At 38.6% G+C, this 21268-nt stretch overlaps 2 protein-coding genes across 2 annotated transcripts; both read left to right on the top strand.

Moving 5' to 3' along the window:
* Nucleotides 1-162: 162 nt before the first annotated feature.
* On the top strand, nucleotides 163-1098 carry LOC140954070 (histone H1.2-like). Its single transcript, XM_073403473.1, has one exon. It carries the CDS (start codon nucleotides 214-216, stop codon nucleotides 781-783), a length of 570 nt encoding a protein of 189 aa, XP_073259574.1. The 5' UTR covers nucleotides 163-213; the 3' UTR covers nucleotides 784-1098.
* Nucleotides 1099-19100: 18002 nt separating this feature from the next.
* LOC140921323 (integrin alpha-D-like) lies at nucleotides 19101-20963 on the top strand. Its single transcript, XM_073371321.1, has 3 exons — nucleotides 19101-19353; nucleotides 19727-20131; nucleotides 20469-20963. Exons 1-3 carry the CDS (start codon nucleotides 19203-19205, stop codon nucleotides 20786-20788), a joined length of 876 nt encoding a protein of 291 aa, XP_073227422.1. The 5' UTR covers nucleotides 19101-19202; the 3' UTR covers nucleotides 20789-20963.
* Nucleotides 20964-21268: the final 305 nt, after the last annotated feature.

The raw sequence follows: 21268 nt of genomic DNA, 5'->3' as shown, positions 1-21268 counted from the left end.
TCGAGCGCTTAGATTCTTCTTAAAGTTTCTCGGAATTCTTTCAAAAAGCACAAATTTCATGTGACGGATGCAACCAGTTCGCAACGTGTTACTGTTTCCACAGCGGTCCGCATCATTCCAATAAACAACGCTCCAAGTCGTTTCAACAGCCATATCTGATCATCTAGTCACGAGTAGTAGTTCAGTGTAATTGAAATACTTTCTTGCTAAAACATGTCGGGAGAATCTCCTAAGAAGACTGCTTCTAAACCCAAGAAAGCAGCTAAGCCTGCTGAACATCCAAAGTACATCGAAATGGTCAAGGCTGCCATCACAGCATTGAAGGAGCGTAGCGGGTCTTCGCGAATTGCCATCGAGAAGTACATCAAGGCGAACTACAAAGTTACTGATGTTGGTCCTCATTTGAAGATGGCCTTAAAGAAGGGTGTAGCCAGTAATGTTCTCGTCCAGACGAAAGGCACTGGAGCTTCGGGCTCGTTTAAGGTAAACAAAGAAGCCCTGAAGCAAAAGAAGGAGAAGAAGAAGCCTGCCAAAAAGCCCACAACGAAGAAACCGGCCGCCAAAAAGCCCGCAGCCAAGAAACCAACAGCGAAGAAAGCAGCCGCCAAAAAGCCAGTAGCGAAGAAGGCAACTACCAAGAAACTAGCAGCAAAGAAGACAACAAAGAAACCTGCAGCGAAAAAGGCCGCGGCTAAGCCGAAAACTGCACAGAAGAAGGCGCCAGCTAAGAAACCTGCTGCCAAGAAAGCGGCGAAGAGTCCAAAGAAATCCGCCAAGAAGTAAACTCACTTCGTGAACAACACGATAAAAAAACGGCTCTTTTAGGAGCCACCACATTATAAAAGTCAATAACCGTTAGACCTTTACACGCCGTAATTGTTTACTGCTTCAGATCTTTGCGTGTCGAGAGGAACAAACTGTAACGAAAAAGCAATACATTTTACCTGGAAATATAGAGAAGTGAACCCCTGTTTAATAAGGTAGTAGATGACTGCAAAAATGACAATTTTTCGTCTTTCCATTCCATACTTTTCGTCGCTAGACTGCTTGCAGTCCGCCTTTTCTCTTAAAATCCGGCACGTGCGGTGGCTCCGTCGCTAGCGTGCTTCGGTTACGGTTTCTCTTGCAGTAACTTTGCAAAGAAAAGTAAGAGAGCCTGCGAACAGCCGAAAAAATCTCTCCCTAAGAAAAATAGCTATTTTTCGGAGGGAGAGAAGCGGCGACCGGAAATGCGTCTGCTGTTCGCAAGGTAAAAGGCTGCTCGCAGTCTATTTCGTGACGTGCCCCAACAACACCACAGGTTACCCAAGATCGACGTTCTTTCAAAATTCTCAAGAGAGCATTAACGACATTTTTTCTCTTACAGGTAAATAAAACTTGTTTGGATGAACTCTATCGACGTTCTTTTCCGGGCGTTTGAACGACTGAACGGGAAAACAGCCGACATTTGGCGACGCTACCACTGGTTTCCCAGCCAAATGTCGTCTCTTTTCCCCGGGGGGGGGGGGGGGGGGTACTTTAGGAATTTCTGGGTGGGGATATGCCGCTGGGACCCTGGAACCCTTAACCTATTCCAGAGCTAGTTCAGCTGAATTTTGCTACCCTATACTAGAGTAAACTCCCCAAATCCCCCCTATCCTAGAGTAGCTGTTTCCCTTGTCTAGATAAAATCTTCAACCAACTGATCAGTTTCCTGAAAAATGATACCCTATTCTAGAGCCAAACGCTCTGATTTACATACCCTGTCCTAGAGTAAACTGCCTGAAAACCATACCCTTCACAGCGGCACATACCTATATAGCCCATATATGGCAGTACCCCCCCCCCCCCGGGCTCTTTTCTCAGGCTAAGACATACCCAACGTCCTAGAAACTGACCTGCATTTTAGTTTTTAAACAGCAAAGCCGTGGGTATTTATGTTTGGACGGAGGCGGGGGTGTGCGGGTGCTACAAAACTTAGAACTACAAGGCCGTGGAACCGAAACTCCCATCCTTCCTTGTTGCATCTCTCGGGCCAGCAAAGCAGCCGTATTGTTAAAAAATCGCGAGGAGATGACAAAAGAATTAAGATGAAATAGGGGAGGTGGTGGCGAGGCCTTATCTAGATAAGACGCACCTAAAAGTATTTTTTTAACATTTGCAAGTGTCTGATCAAGTATTTTTAGTCAACCAAAGCCAATTTGATGACCCTTGCCAAAGTTATTGGATGGGAGTGTGCCGCCGAGGCGAACCTGTTTCAGACAAACACCTAATTCGATTTTATTCGCCGCCCAGAGCGAAGTGCTTTTAGCAAAGTTGACAACTGCAAATAATATTTTTTAGAAAATGTTTGAACCACACTTGTAGACACAAGACAACAACGGTCGTTTGTGGGAAGGGCCGTTGCGTGACGACCTGTATTGTAGACTGCGCGACTATCCAAAAATTTACACTCTCTTCAACGATTCTGGTCCAGAAAGCAAACACCGTGTTTAAGACGCTAAATCGAGTGATATGGCAATTATAGCATACCTTGTTTAGAATCAGAACCCCAAAACCCATACCCTGTTCAGCGGCAAATAACGGTTTAGGCCAAATAAGACCCAAATAAAGGAGTGCCCCAGCAATAAAATTAAGGGGTTCTCTTTCGATGGAAGTATGGAACTTCCCTTCGCCCACCCGGGTTTTCAGAACTCTCAAACCTGAGAAAGAATAGGTTTTCATCTATATCCTTTATTCAAATCACATGTAAGGCTTCCTGGACTGTTTCCACAACTAATGCCGGTTCCAGCTGAAACCAAGCAATCTAAGTACTACATTCAAATGTTCCCTCAGATCAATCACAATGATTCACAGGTTGCGACAGATATACTAGTTATTAAAATATCATGAACTCACACCATACACCCTAAATTCGTTAACAATAAAACAACCCGTGCTAATTTAAGCTTAGAACTTGCCATAGTAGTATAAGCAAAACCAGGCGCCTAAGGAAAACATGACATGTAATTATTCGTATCGATCAAATGTGAACTTGATTTCATCTACGCTGGAGCCAGTGATAATCAGCTTGTACTCTCCCTTCTTGATGTCGTAGTCACCTTCAATATGAGCACAATCTGAATAATTCATGTTGACGGTTTTGTAGACATTCCGTCCTGACTGGAACAACTGGTATACATGGTCATCCTCTTTCGACTTTGAAAGAGTAATGCGGATGTAATGGCCTTCTTCAAGCGCTTGCTGATTATCACACCAAGGCGTCCACATATCTCCTGTCGGCTTCTGCTCTCCAGGATCGCAATTCACAGAATCGGGAATCAATGGGAACAGCTTAATCTCTGATTCGACGTTGTAGACTTTCACTTTGTAGGTGTCCGAGTCATTTTGAACGACGGTGATGTTGCGCACGTCAGCAAGTCCTCTTACTTCATCTTCTACAGGCTTGTAAGTGACTTCTGGAACAAATGCTGTATGTTTGGTGAACTTCCGCAGAATCTTCTTTTGAGACATATCCTAGAAGGTGAAGACAAAAAGATTCAGGATATCTAGAAACTGGACGAAGAAATCGTCAAAAAAACCCTTTTACTGCTATAGTGGCGAGCGAAATCGAAAAATTAGATTAACCCATTCGCCCCTGAACCGCCCGTAACCGCCCGTGCGGATCCAGGTCCTTTCTACCCTTTGTGACGTCATCAGTTTTAACGGTCAAGGACAACTTTCTTCGCTAACTTGTGCAGAGTGAAGAGATCTTTCAAACCATACCAGAATGAGCACAATTCAGTCAAGGACACCGGAGAAAGAAGCAAAAAACCACGTGACAAGGACCTGAAAATCTCAATGAAAATCTTGTTCCATTACCCACCTACCTTTCCTTTCACCTAATCCTAAGATCCTAAAAGCTTTCCTAAAAACTCTTCCCACCAAAATGAAGCCTACTAAATGCCCAGCAAGAGAAAAAAAAATGAGGCAAGAAAAGCGAAAAAAGAAGGGAAGAGAGAAAGCGAAAAGTAAAAGTCAAGACTGCTGTGTCACTTTCAAACCCAAAAACTGTCGAAATTTTGCTTTCTGCGCATGCCCGAACTTCGCAAGCTGATATTTTGCATCTGGATCAGAAGGCCGCCAAGTGTACGACCTGTAAACCGGTTTGTGGTAAGTTTTAGCTCTTTATAGCACGACAGTGACCAGAAAACCACTCGACTAGCTTCAAAACGCGTTTTTCGGCAAAATCCCCAGGAGCGAATGGGTTGATTCATTGTGTAAAAGAGTGAAAAATAAACATGGTATCATGCGAAAGTACTCCTAAAGATATTCTATTTGAATGGTAACACCACAGGGCTTCATCCACAAACTTAAAAGTTAGAACCATATACCGTGTGGCACGAAATTTTTGCGGGAGTTCATTTTTGTAGATTAGCCATTTTTTGTGTTTTGCGCGGGAACTCATTTTTGCGATTAGGAAAGACTGGTTTTTCTCGCTGGGAATTAATTTTTCCGATTTTCAGAAAGTAACCAGTACCCAGCATCGATAATGTTTTCGTTCTTATTGAGTACCTGCGATAAAAATACATATTTCTAAACAATGAACCAGTACCTTGTTGTATACCGTTTTGTTTCTTAATGAAAGAGGCAAGTTGTGATTGAACAGACACGATTTCTTAGTGCTGTATTTTTGTGTAGCGAATTTAAGTTAGAAAATATTTACCCTGGAGTAAATTTTTGCGGGAAAAATGTAGGCGGTAATTTTTACTTGCGGGAACTAACTTATTTTGCGGATCGCTGGGAAAGTCGCGAAAACTAGAACCTGAAAAAAATTTCGTGCCACACGGTACTTAAAAATAAACAGTATTATGTGAAAGTACTGCCAAATAGGTTTTGTTTGAACGGTAACATAGGGTTTCATTCACAAACTCAAAAGTTAGAAATCGCCTACAAGACAACAATATTCAATATAGGGCAGTAATAGCGTTCAAAGATTATTTAAAAAACGCCCCTACAAAGTCTCTTAGAGAGTTCAGAATTCAGCACCGACTTACCGTTGCAGTGCAGATGAACTATAGAAACCTCAGAAATCTTGAGCTAGCCAAGCGTCAACGATCTACAAGAGCTTGTTAGAGTGCAGAGCGAGTATCTACCATGAACCCTTTTATAGGGATCGTGAACTATTAAAACTCGTCAAACTGGTTGCAAAGGAATTTTTTGGCTGACTGGGTCGCTTGTGATTGGATACTGAGAAAAATTCATCAGCATATACTTCATCCCTAAATCTACCGACCTCGATACAATTGTTTCCAAATTTCTGACTTCAATCGTCGAGTTTCCTTATAGGGAGAAATAAAGATTGTTAAGTGCAATTCTGAGACAGAAATTGAACGTTTGGTATTAGGGAATAATGAAAAATAGCGTGTTTTTTCAGTTGGTTTATGAAATTGTAAAAGATGAGTCAGTGCAAAGCTTCTTGGTTGCAGATGGTTGGCTCAAATATTTTTATAAAACATGGCCAGCATGTTTTGTTCGTACGTGTGAACTCGTCTGAAAAGGTTACAAAAGCCAATTTTCAATTAGTCTATGGTAAAGAATCAACAAAGAACACTATTTTGGGCAACAATTGATAAGATGAATTCAATAAATAAATCAGGTGTTGGTTAATTTAGACATAATTAGTTATTTTTCACAAATTGTACATCTCTGTTGTACTTTTCCAGACAGACAATTGCCTGAAAAGGTACAACAACTTTCTTTGTTGCTGGTTTTTAAGGCGACAAATTGCACGTTTTTTTTTACCTTTTCAGACAATAGCGTTGACAACAGACGGCGAATACGGCCACCTTTGATCGCTCCGCGCCGTTAGGACGTTTCGCGTGAAAGACGTCGCCTCTCTCGCGGAATCTGGCGGAGGGACGATGAGAGGCGTCACATCGAAACAGGGCTACTTTGATAACTGCGGACTTTCTTTCTGCTGGCGCAAACAATTACTTTACATGATGTTTAAAATCTCCTTATAAGACTAACTCATATAATAATAATTGTCAAAAAAAATCGAGGGCGCATTGAGACAAAGATCGCTTTCGGATAATTTCCTGAAATGACTTGCGAAACTGAACATGCTAAAAGGCTATATCTCTATTTTTTTTTCTTATAAAAATTAACGACGAAAATCATTAAAAGGCGACCGAATTGGCAACAACTGATGATCAATATGAGGAATATATAACGTGGTAACCATTGAATTGTATACGATTGTTTTCAATTCTTTGTCTTTTTAGACAAGATACTGATTATTAACGACTAGTGATGAATTCCTGACTATTTGTTGAAATGTACTCACTCATCACTTTCTCATATAAGGGGTTTCTTCTTTGAGAGCCTATACTCGATAAACAGTAATTTTACGAATATGTCTTGCAAGGCACTATTTTTATATATCATGTCGAATCATGTCTATGTGCGATGAAAACATCATAAATCTTAGTGCCTCTTATATTGAAAATATTCAATTCTAAATTGTTATAAATCCGAACTCTAATTAAACTTTCTTACCATACGAGTAGCGTAGAAGCCGTACATAGCCAAGTATTTTTTCTTTCATGATAATATTCAATATATAATCGTTGTTCCTTTCTTTCTTACTTAACTTTTATTCTACTTTGTTTCATTTGTCATTGTATTGACGGTTTGGGTACTGAAATCTTCACGTCGATAAAATCAATAAAGTTGTTGTTGTTGGTGGTGGTGAGTTTTAGTGACATTTTTTTCTGTATTAGTCTTTAAGGCGAATAAAGAAAGCACTGAGATCAAAACAAATGTAAAAAAGGTCATTTGCAGAATGAACAAATAGACTACATGACATAGTGAGTGCTTGTTTTTTTTCAGTAGTGTTGGTGAAATGTGCATATATAGATTAAAACCCGTCATAAAACGCAGGAACAATTTTTCAGCTGTTTTACTACTTATATACATGAAAGCGTCGCTTAAAAATGAACTTCGCATCCTTTCAAACTATTTCGCGATTATCCCAAGTCGCCCTGTTACTTAAAAGAAGGGAATTTATTATATAAACACCAACACTTAAATACCAGGTGAGATTTCGAGCAAAAACATGATATCTTCACATGTGAAAATATCAGGTACTTCTAGTGTTGAAATTGAAGAGAGTGGGCTAGGCGAGAGTTCAGACAGAGATGGTAGAATTTATCGCCTTGGTTAGGCATTTTTATTTGATGCCGGGTTTGTGACCTCAAAGCATTTTATAACTCGTTCTTCCCAAGAAACTACCTGTTTTAAAATTACCTAATAACCTTGTACGAAACCTTGTACGAAACAATGTCAGGCAGCAGTAATTGATAAGTGTTGGCTTCTCTAGTGATAAGTCTAGACTTATTAACACATAATTTTCAAATTGATCATTTAGTGTTGCCAATTCAGTCACCTTTTGTTGGTCCGCCAGTGTTGTAATTACTTTCTATAATTGCCAAAAAGGAACAATTTTTGAGTCAGAATTCCCCGTCTTCAAAGTTAAGAAAAGTTTTTAACACTTCGTAACTGCTCCGATCTCACTAAAAATGTGAAGCTAAGTCTGATTTGTCATAGATTCCGTTACAATAGTAAGCCAGCCCTATTGGGAGCTTAAAGTCTACAAGTAATTGACCATCAATTACTGTCTGAAAACATACAGCAAAGAAGCACAGTTTAACAAAGTAATAATTATAATGTATATAAATTGGCTAACACCTAATAATTGAATTCACGTTTTCGATCGTCGCTCAAAATAGTGTTCTTTGTTACCTGTTTTGTATACAGACTAATAGAAAATTGCCTTTTGAAACCTATTCATACCATTTAGCACTTCACCCCACTTCTGATGATTTTAATTATTTAAAAAAATTTGAGCCAATTATGGGCAAATACGACACCAGTTAAAACTCACACTTTTTTTATATCATAACCGACGAAAAATCTGTATTTTTCTCTTTTAATTTCCTGGTACTAAAAGTTCAATGTTTTGTTCCGAAATTTAACTTGAAAATATTGAAATCACTCCCATTTTCTTACCTACAAGGGGAAAAATCAATCTGAAAAAAAAAATCCATATCGAAGTCTGTAGGTCAAGGAATATAATATGCTGTTAATTTCTTCTAGCCAATCACAGAAGACCTCGTATCCTGATTAAAATTTATTTGCAGCTACAATTGTAGTTTGACGAGTTCCTGTCTCTGTCTCTATAAAAGAGGGGCGGTGGATGGAATTAGTGTTACAGTACAGCTGTAGTTCTTGAAGGTCGCTGCTTAGCTATCTAGCACATCTGCAATTAAACGGTAAGTCGGTGTTTTTCTGAATCTCCTTCCCTTCACAGTGTGCAAACTGAACTTTTAGTAATTTGCTTCTGTGGGTGAAATCCAATATTGTGACCTGTGAAAGCTGAAGCACCTCTTTAATTCTAGTAATACTGTTTTTTTATGCTGTTCAAGGTAGGCTGTCGATAAAATTCTATAATACGACAAGAACATTCACAGAAAAGCTACCGAGCAGTTTTTTTTAGCGTGGTGTTGTTAAATTACTCTGTACAAGGTGGTTCAAACTTTGGAGACTGGATAAAATACTAAAATAAGAACATTCACATTATCCCTCGATCATCTCCTCAGAATATTACAGCTCTATTTGTTTTCGGGCTGCACTGGCTTAAGAATGATCGCATAGCTCACTGAATAGAGTTCCAGGTAGAACAATTCTTTAATCCAAGTCACTTCTTAAAAAATTAGTCGTTGTTTTTGGTAATCTAAAAGCACAATTATCAATTTGAAATTGAAAATTTGAAAATCAAAAGAGGGGAGTATCAGAAAAGGGTGTTATTTTCCTTCGAACAAGGCCTACAATAACTGGTTAGGGTCGACGATTCGACCAGCCCAGTTTCTAGATATCATAAACTATTTTCCTTCATCTTCCAGAATATGTCTGCGGAGAAGAATATCCCATTCATTTCAGAAGTCATTTACAAGCCGGTAGAGGGGGATGTTAAGGGACTTGCTGACGTTCGCAACATCACCGTCGTTCAAAATGACTCAGACACCTACAAAGTGAAAGTCTACAACGTCGAATCAGAGATTAAGATGTTCCCCTTGATTCCCGATTCTGTGAATTGCGATACTGGAGAGCAGAAGCCGACAGGAGATATGTGGACGCCTTGGTGTGATAATCAGCAAGCGCTTGAAGAAGGCCATTACATCCGCATTACACTTTCAAAGAAGAGGGAGGATGACCATGTGTACCAGTTGTTCCAGTCAGGCCGGAATGTCTACAAAACCGTCAACATGAATTATGCAGAGCGTGCTCACATCGAAGGTGATTACGACATCAAGAAGGGAGAGTACAAGCTGATTATCACTGGCTCCAGCGTTGAAGATGTCAAGTTCACATTTGATCGATACTAAAGCACCTGGTAGCCACCACGTATTCATATAGTTCTTAAAGGATCCTGGTTTAGCATGGGCTGATTTATTGTAAACGAATTAAGGGGCGTATGTGGTTTGTGTGAGTAAATGGCAAACTAATGACTACAGTATCATTCGCAAACTGAACTGTGAATCCATGTGATTCATCTTCTGAGGAAATATTCGAATGTATTAGGTTTGTATTAGCTATACTTTTCTCGCCGATGTCAGTTGTACCATTTTTATTTATTTAGTTGTTCGATTTCAGTTACTGTACAATAATTTTGTGCCCAGGAAGCCTAAGACATGATTTGAATAAACCATAGAAATAAAAGTTGAGTATCTATCTTTCCTTTTAATGTTTTAGAGCAGTAAAATTGCCATAAAAGCACTATGTTTCAATATTTCCTACTTTAACCTCAAGTTAACTCTTCATAATTGTATGGCTTTTCTGGAAAAATCTCTTTGACTCTTAAAGTGTCCTTGATTCATTAACAGGTATAAACCAGTCTTATTAGGAACTGTTAGGAGAAACTGACCATACCATGAGTAACAAGCTAAGAAACCGATATTAAGTTGTGAGTCAGTCGTTTAAGTGATTGTCTGGAAAAGGCGTAATTCGTCATTTAGTTATACTGGCCATAAATTGACCCCAATTGCTTGTCTGAAAAGGTACAGCAAGATGCGCAACCTTTTTTTTTGTAAAGAAAGACAAAATATTGTTACTTTAGCCCGGATAAGCCAGCACCTCATATTTGAATGCGATCAAGTTATCCCAATATTACCCAAAATAGGGATTTTTGTTATATCTTTAGCATAGACTATTTAAAAATTCTTTTTAAACCCTTGCTTACCAGTTGAACCAATCAGAGGCAAACGAGGAAGCTTCAAACCTTATACGGATAACGCCCTCCTCGATCGCCATAATTCTTCATAAGATACTCAGCCTCATTCATTAATTGTTAATTATGCTATAGTCGTCAAAGGTGATTCTAACTTTTTTGAGACTGCATGAAATCCTAAAATATATGTCCCTTCACGTTGTGAAATTTGCGCACCGGCTTAAGAGCAACTTACACACACTTGATACTGAGCAAGAGCAAGAATCTTGCATCCAGGACAGTTCTTAAAAACTCAGGTATTATTTAGTGGTAGCCTGAATTTACCGTGCATTTAGTCACGAAACGTTTGAGTAGCCCGCAGAACAAACGCGAAAAAACCTGACTACTACAATCGACAAAGTCGATAATCGATAATAATCGATAACTATCAATAGAATCGATTGACTAGTTAAATTCGATAAAAATCGATGGAGGAAAAGGTTGTTGCTTATCGATAAAGAAAGCAGAGAAATTAATATAAGTACTTGAATGGATTGTGAATATAGAAGTCTATACTGATACATGTTTCATCATCTGTTTACAGTTAATAATTTTAATGATCGTTGTACTGATAAATTCGAGGTCTACCCACTTTTTCTCGCAATGACTGAGGTAGATTTCTGGTGCATACATGCCTCAGATAAAACAGCAAGCGAGATGGATACTAACTTCGAGCAAGCGTGACTGATCATAAATGCGATATCGGTATTTCGCCGATTTTCGACACGGTATTTCGTTGCCAATTTTTCTTACGGTATTGCGGTATTGGGTACCCCCCAATGTCCCCCTAAAGCGTCTCGTTTTTGATTGTGATTTTGGGAATAAATTGCACGTATCTTCATAGCCAGTTGTTTTGGAAAATAATAGTAATAATAATAATAGCGGTGAACAGAGCACCTTATGGAAATTAATCGCAGACTTTTTAAAAGAAATTTTATTTTCTCTTGTTGAGTACGTAGTTGCCTAGATGAGTGAGCTTTTCTTCTTTCCATTTCAATCTTCACGGTTGGTTTATAGTTGTATAGATTACTTCCTGAGTTAATGAAGACCACTTGAAGCAGCTACAAGTGCCAAAAAAATGTCACTTGAACTAACAACTTGCCTTATTTTAACATAATTTCCCGAAATTATTATGTTTTAATAGCGGTGCGGTTCTAAGCGTCTGAAACAGGGTTTAAATTAGTTCTGGTTCACACTTGGGCTGATCGCTGCGTCTATATACATATCTGCTATTTGAAAAATTAAAATATCAAATGCAGGCATATATTTTAACTGCGTGATAAAGATTTAAACATTGCACTGCTGTTTTCTTGTATATTATCCTTATCTTGTATATTGTGCTTCAGTGTGGCCATCGACTTATACCACAAACTTGAATCGTATAGTCCAACTTCAGAAAAAATTATTCGAATTATTTTCAAGAAGCCATTTGTTGCTCACACTGATCTAGCCTGCGAACGGCACATGTTTCCTATTCAAAAGTTTGCAAATACTGAAATTATCTGTAATTTACTTTTTTCAAGCTGGATAGTTTATGTATTCTTATAAAATAGGCCTGCTCCTTAATGTGTTCGAAGAAATGTTTTTAATGACAACTCAAGTTCATTCCTATAATACAAGAAATTCAAATACTTTCTACTTATTTCGTGTACGAACAAATATAAGACTTTTTGGTATAAGATTTCAGGATCCTAAATTTTTGAACTCACTAAATAAGAATCCGGCATACAAAGTGCTGCTACTATCTCTCTTTTAAAATCCAGATTAAAAACATTTCTTCTTAGTTGATTAACCATTTGTAAATAATACTTTTTTTTGCTGCTTTTTGTCTGTTTTGTTCGATTTGTTTTGCTTGCTTTTTATCCTAATTATATTTCAGTATGATTTTGCCGCTTATTTATTCATTATATTAAGTCTTAGGTTAGGGAGGGATCTCATACAATAAGCCTCAAGGTTTCTATTTAAGCTTCCTCGCCAGAAAAAATACTTTTAATTCTCTTAGTTACAATTTACGTCTCTTTAATCTTTAAATAACATTTTTGTAATATATTGAATGTCTATATGCATATGTATTTTCTTTTGGCAAAAAAGTAAACTGAAACTAAATCTGAAACTTGTAACGTCCTGAGTTACGTTATTTTTTCTTCATAGTCTCTTCATTCACTAGTTGGTCACTCTACGCTATCTCAAGTGGTCCTTCGTCTATCATTTCTGGATCGTAATGGAACTTGAAAATGTTGGTTTTGGAGGAGAAAGGAAAACCAGAGTTCCTTGTGAAGAAAAACCTCAAGGGGGATAAGCGCGGAAAACAACATTGAAAAAAGATGCAGGTGTTAACATTCCCGACAAACAGTGGCTGTTAAAACAATACTCATACTTTATGCTCATTATTAAAACGATTTGTGATTATTTCTGACAAATTGTCCCTTTAGATAAAGCTGTATTAACACAAGAAATGAAAGATCTTTTAAAATTATATTTGGTTTCTAAATTACGTCAAGTTGATGCTCGATGAATGACTTAATTAAACAAATAGAAATGTTTTTCAGTCACGTGTAGCTGGGTTGCTGAAAACAGGTAAGCGGTTCAGGCAGAGATAATCTTCCATGAGATTGCGCTGCTTTTCGCGATAAAAGTTTTAGGTCCTTGGAGTTTGTTGTTAGCGAATCATTCTGTGAGAGTAACGCGACTTTATAACTGATCAATTTTCAACAATTAGTCGGGCAGAAAACAATTAAATTCACGAGGCCAAAATTCCCCTTTCTGTGTTCTGTGTTCTCGTTTAATTTCTCGCGCGATCAAACCGAAACTCCCCTTCCACGGTTATTTTTTGCTCCGAAACCAAACGAAAACGCTTGCTACGCAGGCTAGAAGTAGGGGTAAACTGTTACAAACAAAGGACAACACTGAATGCTTAGTGATTACTCCTGTAGTTCTCATAAGAGGTAGTTCTAGGGGTGATGAACGGTACCTTAAAATTTTTAGGTGCTCGCTTGCTCATGCTCGCAAAATTTTTACAATTGCTCGCACGCTCGCGTTCTTGTCAGTATTGCTCGAAATTTTTCAAATCCTTCGTTGGGTCCAAATAAATGTAATTCTGTATGGTACTTAACTCTTATAAATAGCTACAAATGTTGCTATCAAGTTCAGTGGAAATGTACGCGATAAATGACAACGATAAACGATAAATCACCTGATCTATAGTTATATACAAGTATGGTTAAAAAAAGAAGATATCGTTACTTCTGAGAGCTCCTGAGTTTCTGTACCGCTCAGCTCATAACCGTTGGGTGACTGCTGAGAAGTGGTTGGATGTATTATCAAGAAAGGTATAGGTTTTTTCTAGTTCATGTCTCATTGAGGAATGCCTTCAAGTATTCTGTTTCGTGCCGTAGCTGAAGAGGGTTCCTGTTAGCTGTCGTTGAACCGTGGATAGAGGCTCTATCCAGGTGAAGTATAATAAAACGCCTTGCCGTTTCTTGAAGGTCCCGATAATTTTTTGGGCCCGTAAAGCTGTTTTTCATTCAAGATTTGAGGTTCAAAAGGTTTGAAAATTATACGGCAATAAAGCTATCATCTTAAGAAACCAAATGGACTGGTTAAAGGGTTAGAGCTCGCTCCACTTGTCTTTTTATAATTCACGGTCTTGGGATTTTGTTGGGAAAATTTTGTCTAGTAGTTTGGGGGACAGTTTAATCTTACCACGGTTTTTTTAGTATTCAAAAGAGACAGGAAGAATTGGGATAAAAATGTTATGGTTCTTCGGACATTTTGTTCACGTACGTACACTTCTTGTCTTATAAGAATCGAAAGCGGTACCTTCAGTCTTAATAATCACTGACTGGCTTGCATATCATTCTTAAACCGATCACAACTTACAAACATTTACCCAGCTACACAAAAGTGTAAGAATAGCTCCTCGAATCCGTGCCATTGCATCCGAAGTATTTAACCAGGGGGGGGTAAGCTACTTCCCATACATTCTCTTAAATGAAATCCAAACGATGTTCTCACAACTTGCAAAGCGATCAGCAAAGGTCTTGCCAGCGGATTTGTGTAGTGATCATGCGCATTACGTAAAAATCCATAGATCAACGGTCTTGAGAAGAAACAAAAACATGGCGATCGAAGGCGGGACTGTTTCTCATGATTATATTTTGGTAATTCGCAAATTTATTGATTTTATGTCCCTTTTCAGACATAGTGTGTGGTTTTCTTTTTCTGTTAAACAATTTCCCTCTGCAGAGTTTGGAATATGCAACATATAGCTCGATCCGTACAGCTGATAAGAAACGCCGAAGAGCTAGAGTTGAGCTATCAAGCAGTGTTTTGCTGCAAACCTTAGGAAAGTTAAAGTCGCTTCAAGGTGCAGAGCTTTCAGTAGTAGTTGTGATTTGTTTATTAGGATCGTTTTGAATTTTAACTTTGGATTCAAGGTGTTGACTGATCGTAATAAACGAAGTGAAATGTTATGAAGTGTGAATATTTATTCAGTTATGATTGTAGAGCTGTAAGCTCATATTTATAAAGCTCTCTGAATTACTTGCTTCCGATAAATTTGACACTTTCTCCAGTAATTTTTATCAGCATCAAGTTATCCTTACCCGGCAAAAACGATGTAACCTATAAATCGATCGAGCGCCTTGTTGTTGGTTAAGATCTAACACGGTTTCCCCCGCAATTTCAGTACCGAAAGACAAATACGATATGAAAGAAAAACAAAGATGCATGATATTATTTTTTCCAATTTTTATTTTTTCAGTAAACATTTCTGATTTCCTCTGCCGGTCGCTTCTTGCTTCTAAAAAGTCTAAAAATATTTACTGTGGGAAAAGTACTGCAATTTTCCGCTGACCACCACGCGGGGTGACCGCTTTGCAAGTTGTGAGAACATCGTTTCTCGGTCCCAGACCTCGTCTCTTCCCCCCCCCTGTATTTAACGTTTTCCAAACGTTTGGATGTAGCAGGGGCACCTAACCACAATTTTCGGAAGAATATCTGTTCGGAAGACGATTTGAGATCTAGAATTTTCGAAACATTTGTTGTAAAATTTCTTGCTTGCCTGCCTCTCCTAGGATTTTCGAACATCCAAAAAATGGTATGTTTGCCTATTTTTAACGGATTTTTACCCTAAAAAGGTCACCTAGAAGTTTCGGAAACCTTTTTTCTGGCTGAAATTTTCGAAAAGGTAAGTTTTGATCCCTATAATTTTCGGATCACTAGACTTTCAGCTAGGAAATCCGAACAGATGAAAAATTTTTAGGGGATAAAAATATGTCTATATCTACCGTTTAAATACCAAAATACGTTAAACAATGCTATGTTTAAGTGGTTTTGAACTATATTCTCGTTGGGTGCCCCTGAGGTAGTTTGACACTAGTTTGCGAGAATGTCTTCAAGCTCTAAGGTCTGCAAAGTGATGACGACAAATATTACGAAAACTTGACCCAAACATTTAGTCTGTACAATAATCCTGGTTTGTTCTTTTAGTCTTTTAATTGATTAACGGTTAGGGTGAAATTGTGGCCTCGGGACTTTTTTATGGTTTCGTTTCAATTCTAAGGGATTTTTTTGGCTTACAATTTGACCACATTTGCACATCACCGTCACCTTAAATGCTGAGTTCCCACTGGCCTTTAGGCCGTGTTTTCAATAACAACGGTTTGGAAGCTTTAGGATTCTCCCAGAGGAGGTTGTTCTGACACGAGGATCTTGTTCCTCTTCAAATTCTTCTTCATCCACGTCAGTCATGTTTCGTTCTTCAACCCTCCTTGTACGCTCAAAACATTCATCGTTGAGCTCTTAAATCGATATGAATTTCGTCTGTAAACTGCACTTCCCCAACGGTTCCAATCGGCACAAGATCAGTGTTTCTTTATCTGAGCGGTGAACTCCTAATTGAATATAAGACAATCTTCGGGATCGTTTGCCTACAGGTGTGTGTTTAGTTTAGACGAAGTTTGTAGCACAATAAGGCTTGCCGTGCTACACGGCAGTAGCACGACTTGATTTCAAACGTCGTGCTACTGCCGTACTAAAGTCGAATTTAATTCGATCAATTGAGTTCGGCACGGCAGTAGCCCAACGTTTGAAACGGGCTTAAGGTTTTGTGCAAGCTTTCCTAGAATAAAAGCTTGCTTTCTGTTGTTTTGGAACAAATCTTTAAAAAAACACCATGAGTAATTTTACAAGAGCTTGCCAATAAACTTGGTGTAAGAACTTAGCTGAACTCAAAGAATACAGAACGAGGACGTGGTGGGCGATTAGAGAGGGTGCAACCTGATATTTTCCGCCTACTCAGTCTACAATGATTTTAAAAAATTCCAAAGATTCAAAGACTGTGACGTGTAATTTAATTTGGAAACTGAATCTGATGAAGACTTTTCGATCGTTTTTAAATCCTTGAAATCTTCCACTAAATAACTTTGTCTAAGGAAAGGGTTATATCACTGAAGAGCTACGAAACAATTGATCACAATATTTTGCTTCAATTTTGTGTTATTAAATCGTCCCTTGTTTGATGTATTTCGGGAATAAATTGCACGTATCTTCATAGCCAGCAGTCGTTTTGGATAATAATAAGTGATATCACAATAACGTATGAGAAAAATTAGCGGAGACTTTTTATTCTAAGAAGTTTGATTTTCCAGGGGTACCCAACGACTTTTTTTAAAAAATAACTGTTCGAGGGAGCATTAATATTGCCTAAAAGTTTCTGAAGGTTGAGAAAGGCTTTTAAAACATTTCTGGATAACCGTTCTGTTTGTTTAAGATCTTCGGATCGAGTTTTTCCACTCAGGAACTTACGTACGATTTTCGGAGGGTTGTGTTTTTCACATTTTATTACCAAGATATTGCGATTGTTGTTGAAAAACGTCCCCTGAGATGTTCGGTTTATAGAGTGACAAAACGTCCCCTGGAATCTTCTAATGAAGTGCAACAACTCCATGTGTTTGAACTTTTGACCGAGCGCCATCGGGCTGGCTTAAAGACGAAAAAAGACGAAAAGCCACTTAAAGCTTTCGAGACGACCATAAGTTCCCCTAAGACATTTAAACAGATAAGAAGTTTTTAGTGCAACTCTAAAATAACCAAACAGGCTTTTAAAGGATAGAGGAAACCATTGAGACACTTCTCTCATATTTAAAAAAATTCGGTCACTAGGTGCCCTTGATTTTCTCGTGTTGAGTACGCAGTTGCTTAGATGAGTGAGCTTTTCTTCTTTGCAATACAGCCTTGTTGATTTATAGTTTTCATTTATTCTTGAATAAATGAGGACGGCTTTAAGCAGCTACACTGAGTGCCAAAAAAAATGTCACTTGAACTAACAACTCGAGTTATTTTAACATAGTTGATAGCAGTTTGTTCTACGCGTTTAAAACAGGGTATAAATCAGTTCTGGCTCGTGAACACGGGAGGAAAAATTAGTAAGAGCTGATCGCGGGTCTACACGTCCTGTGTTTGAAAGAAAAACACTAATGAAATTCAGTCATGTATTTGAACTGCGTGCATGCAGATAAGATTTAAACATTGCTCTAATATGTTATTTTCTTGTCAAACGTCCTATGTACATTTTCTTCATTCACTACAGACTGTGGTTGTTCACTCTGCGCTATATGAAGTGGTCCTTCGTCTATCATTTCTGGATCGTATTAGAATTTGGAAATATTGGTTAAACGTACCAGAGTTCCCAGTGAAGAAAAACCTCGCGGGGGATGGGCGAGAACCAACACTGATGAAGCAAGTGTTAACGTTCCAGACAAACGGCGGCTGTTAAAACAATACTCATAAGTTACGTTCCTTATTAAAACGCTACGTGACTATTTCTGACAAATTTTCCCTTTAGATAAAGCTGTATTAACAGAAGAAATGAAAGATCTTTTAATTATATTTGGTTTCTAAAATACGTCAAGTTGATGCTCAATGAATGACTTAAACTTAAACTTAAACAACTAGCAGTGTTTTTCAGTCAAGTGTAGCTGAGTTGCTGAAAACAGGTAAGCGGTTCAGGCAGAGATGATCTTCCATCTCGCCAGATCGCCAGAAAGGTCTCAAATGGTTTTCTCTGTGCTTTAGAAGCCCGTTTGGTTAATTTGGAGTTGCCCTAAAAACTATTTATCTGTTCGGATGTCTTACGCGAACTTTGAGGGCCCCGAAAGTTTTAGGTGGCTTTTTCGTCTTATCTGAAAGTGCTGGCTGCCCTTACGGGCTCGGTCGAACGTGCGAGGACATGAAGTAACCTTGCTTTCATCAGAAAATTTTAGGGGACGTTTTGTCTTTACAACGAAAGTCTTAGGAGACCTTTCTTTAACAACAATTGCAATATCTTGGTGTTACAATATGACTAACACAACCTCCGAAAATCGTAGTTAAGCTGTTAGAAAATGTCCGAATATTTTAGACGAATGGAGCGGTTATCCAGAAAGTTTTAGCTTTTCACAAGCTTTTGAAATTTCTAGGCAATATTTGCTCCTTCCAACAGTTATTTAACAGATAAAAGTCGCTGGGTGCCCCTGTTCCATGGGATTGCGCTGCTTTTCGCAATAAGACATTTTTAAATCCGTCGTGGAGTTTGTTGTTAGCGAATCATACTAGGCTTGGGGGAAAAGCTAGTTTTACTTTATGTATCAAACTGTCTAGCCAACAGCAGTGGATTTAATGCAAAAGAAAAAGGTAAAAAATAAAAATGAGAATGATAAGAACACTGGGAAGTAGCAGAAATTAAAGATGCTTCACGAACGCTCTTAACACTGTAACAGGTCAGTTCCTCATAAGCTAAAACACGTTCGTAGGAGTGATCAGCTGCAAAAGAAGTTATCACCTAACACAAACATGTCTCGCTTCTCTTTAAAAGCTCAACAGCTTTTTTCAGATTCATCAGTAAGTTGGAAGCTTGGAGTTAATAAGTTCAAAGATGTCAGGATTTACGGTTCGACTTGCCACCATGGTGTGCGTCCTTGTTTTTCTTTACAACATGCAGAGTTCAGCCCATGTTCCATGGCACCCAGCAACAACGTCACCCGTGACCAAGTTGCCTGTTAACATAAACGATCCTTTCTATAAGAGTAAGTCATTTTTTTTCCTGGCCGTGCGTTGTGACTTTCATTCGTGCTAGCTTCAGCTGACATCTCGTCCCCACCGCGGTCTTGGAAGGCCTGGGCACGAGTTCAGTAGTTTCTAAGATTCATTTTTAGCCTCTTGGTTCTTATATCACCATTTATTGATAAATCAACTTAATTACGATACAGTTTGTGCCAGTAACGACTCCCAACGAGAACTTTTTTTAATATAATATATAGTAAGTCGTATGTGAGTCCAATGCAAAATTCCATCGCATGAATTCAGCCGCATAGCCTCTTAGTCGTTTCAAATTCACTATAAAGTTATCCGGACTGTTTCTTGGTCCTCTTGATTTTTAGTCTTGTTTTTCTTTTACAGAGTTTCAAAAAGTTCCCCCCATCAGTGTCACTGCAAATAAATTTCTGACTAACTTTTTGTTTATAAACCCGACGAATACACGCGGCAAGAGGCAAGCGGGTACCCAACTTATTGATAACGTGATCGTCATGGATGGTTCCGGGTCAGTTGGTAACTGCGAATTTCAAAGAGGAAAGGCAGCAATCAAGAATATGATGAAGAGTGCAAATGCAGTAGCGGTCAAAAACAAGTTTGACGAAAAGTATGCTGCAGTTACCTTCGCCAGCTCAGCCAGCGTGAACTTCAAGTTTTTACCGTACTCTACAGCGGAGCAAAGGTTGACGATGGTACAGTTCCCCGGTGGCGCCACCAATACTCAAGCAGGATTGGCAGAGGCCATGAAACTGTTTGTGGAATCTCTTACAGGTATATGTTTCGCTGTGACTAAATTCCTGCCAGTCAGAAAACTACGTTGGTGGAAATTTTCCCGAAATTCCTTTCACTGAGGTCTTGAAAGTATTCTATCTTCAGTTCACAGAATTACTAAGCGATCTAGAAAACAAGAGTGGCTTCGCAGCTATGCCGGTTGTGGTTCCTAGGGCACCAGCCAAATTTTTAAGAAAAAAAAGAAAAGAAAAGAAAAACGTGTGTCAACAGGCTAGGCTTCCGGGTATTATAGCTACAGCGTTTAGTTACCTAACAACGCGAAGGATATACTTCCATGAATGCCTCTCTAATAAATAGCATGTTTTATTTGTTCCAGGTGGACGTTTTGCCAATCGTAAGAATGTTTTACTTATCACTGACGGCCAATCAAATGTAAACAAGCATTTGACCGTACCCAACGCCGACAAACTGAAGACATTGGGAGTCCATATCTACGTATTTGCTGTCGGATCTTACATTCCTGGTATCGGCGAGATGGTACAGGTTGCCGGAAGCAAGTACAGTACTAAGCCAGATGATTACCTTTTCAGAATAAAGGGCTACCATCAGTTGTGGGAATTCACTAAACTGGTCGTAACCAAACTTGCTTCCACGGGGAAATACATCAGTTTAAGCCCGGCACCCTCTCCTTGCTAGACAGGAACTTGGGGCCTTATAGCCTGCGAACCCAGCCGTCTCTTAATCGTATTAGTTTTGCTTGCTTAAAAATTTAACAATCTTAACAGGAGTTAAGGCAATCAATGATGTATTTTAAAGTATGTAAGGAGAAAGGTTCGCTCATCTAACGAAATAAACTTTGTCAGTCATGTTATTTTTGGTGTTCTTTATCAAACCACTTGCAACTTTGTAGGGGTGGGGAGGAGCCGGGAAATGACTCCTCACTCAAGAGTTGTATTAGGGATTCATAACGGACTGCAATCACAACTTTCGTAAGCATTATTCTCAAAAAAAAAAGGGAAAAGCAAGATGTACGTACGTTGTGGTTTCATTTAACCATGGTTTATATTATAATTTCTGTGCTTAGGGTATGGGTATGTTTACATCAGTATATCAGATAGCTATAGAGAAAAATCGTTACGTCATGTTGCCATGGTAGCAAAATTTTTGGATGGCAAC

Source organism: Porites lutea, chromosome 12 (genome assembly GCF_958299795.1).
Source record: "Porites lutea chromosome 12, jaPorLute2.1, whole genome shotgun sequence".
In the NCBI taxonomy this organism is placed as follows: domain Eukaryota; kingdom Metazoa; phylum Cnidaria; class Anthozoa; order Scleractinia; family Poritidae; genus Porites; species Porites lutea.
Note: the sequence above shows the minus strand (reverse complement) of the source record. Positions and strands in the feature narration are given on the sequence as shown.

Bases quoted from the DNA above. Each gene is read 5' to 3' on its own strand.
- LOC140954070 (XM_073403473.1), top strand. From the start codon at position 214: ATGTCGGGAGAATCTCCTAAGAAGACTGCTTCTAAACCCAAGAAAGCA.
- LOC140921323 (XM_073371321.1), top strand. From the start codon at position 19,203: ATGTCAGGATTTACGGTTCGACTTGCCACCATGGTGTGCGTCCTTGTT. The intron at 19,354-19,726 runs GTAAGTCATTTT...TTTCTTTTACAG, and splicing joins AAACGATCCTTTCTATAAGA to AGTTTCAAAAAGTTCCCCCC. The intron at 20,132-20,468 runs GTATATGTTTCG...TATTTGTTCCAG, and splicing joins GTTTGTGGAATCTCTTACAG to GTGGACGTTTTGCCAATCGT.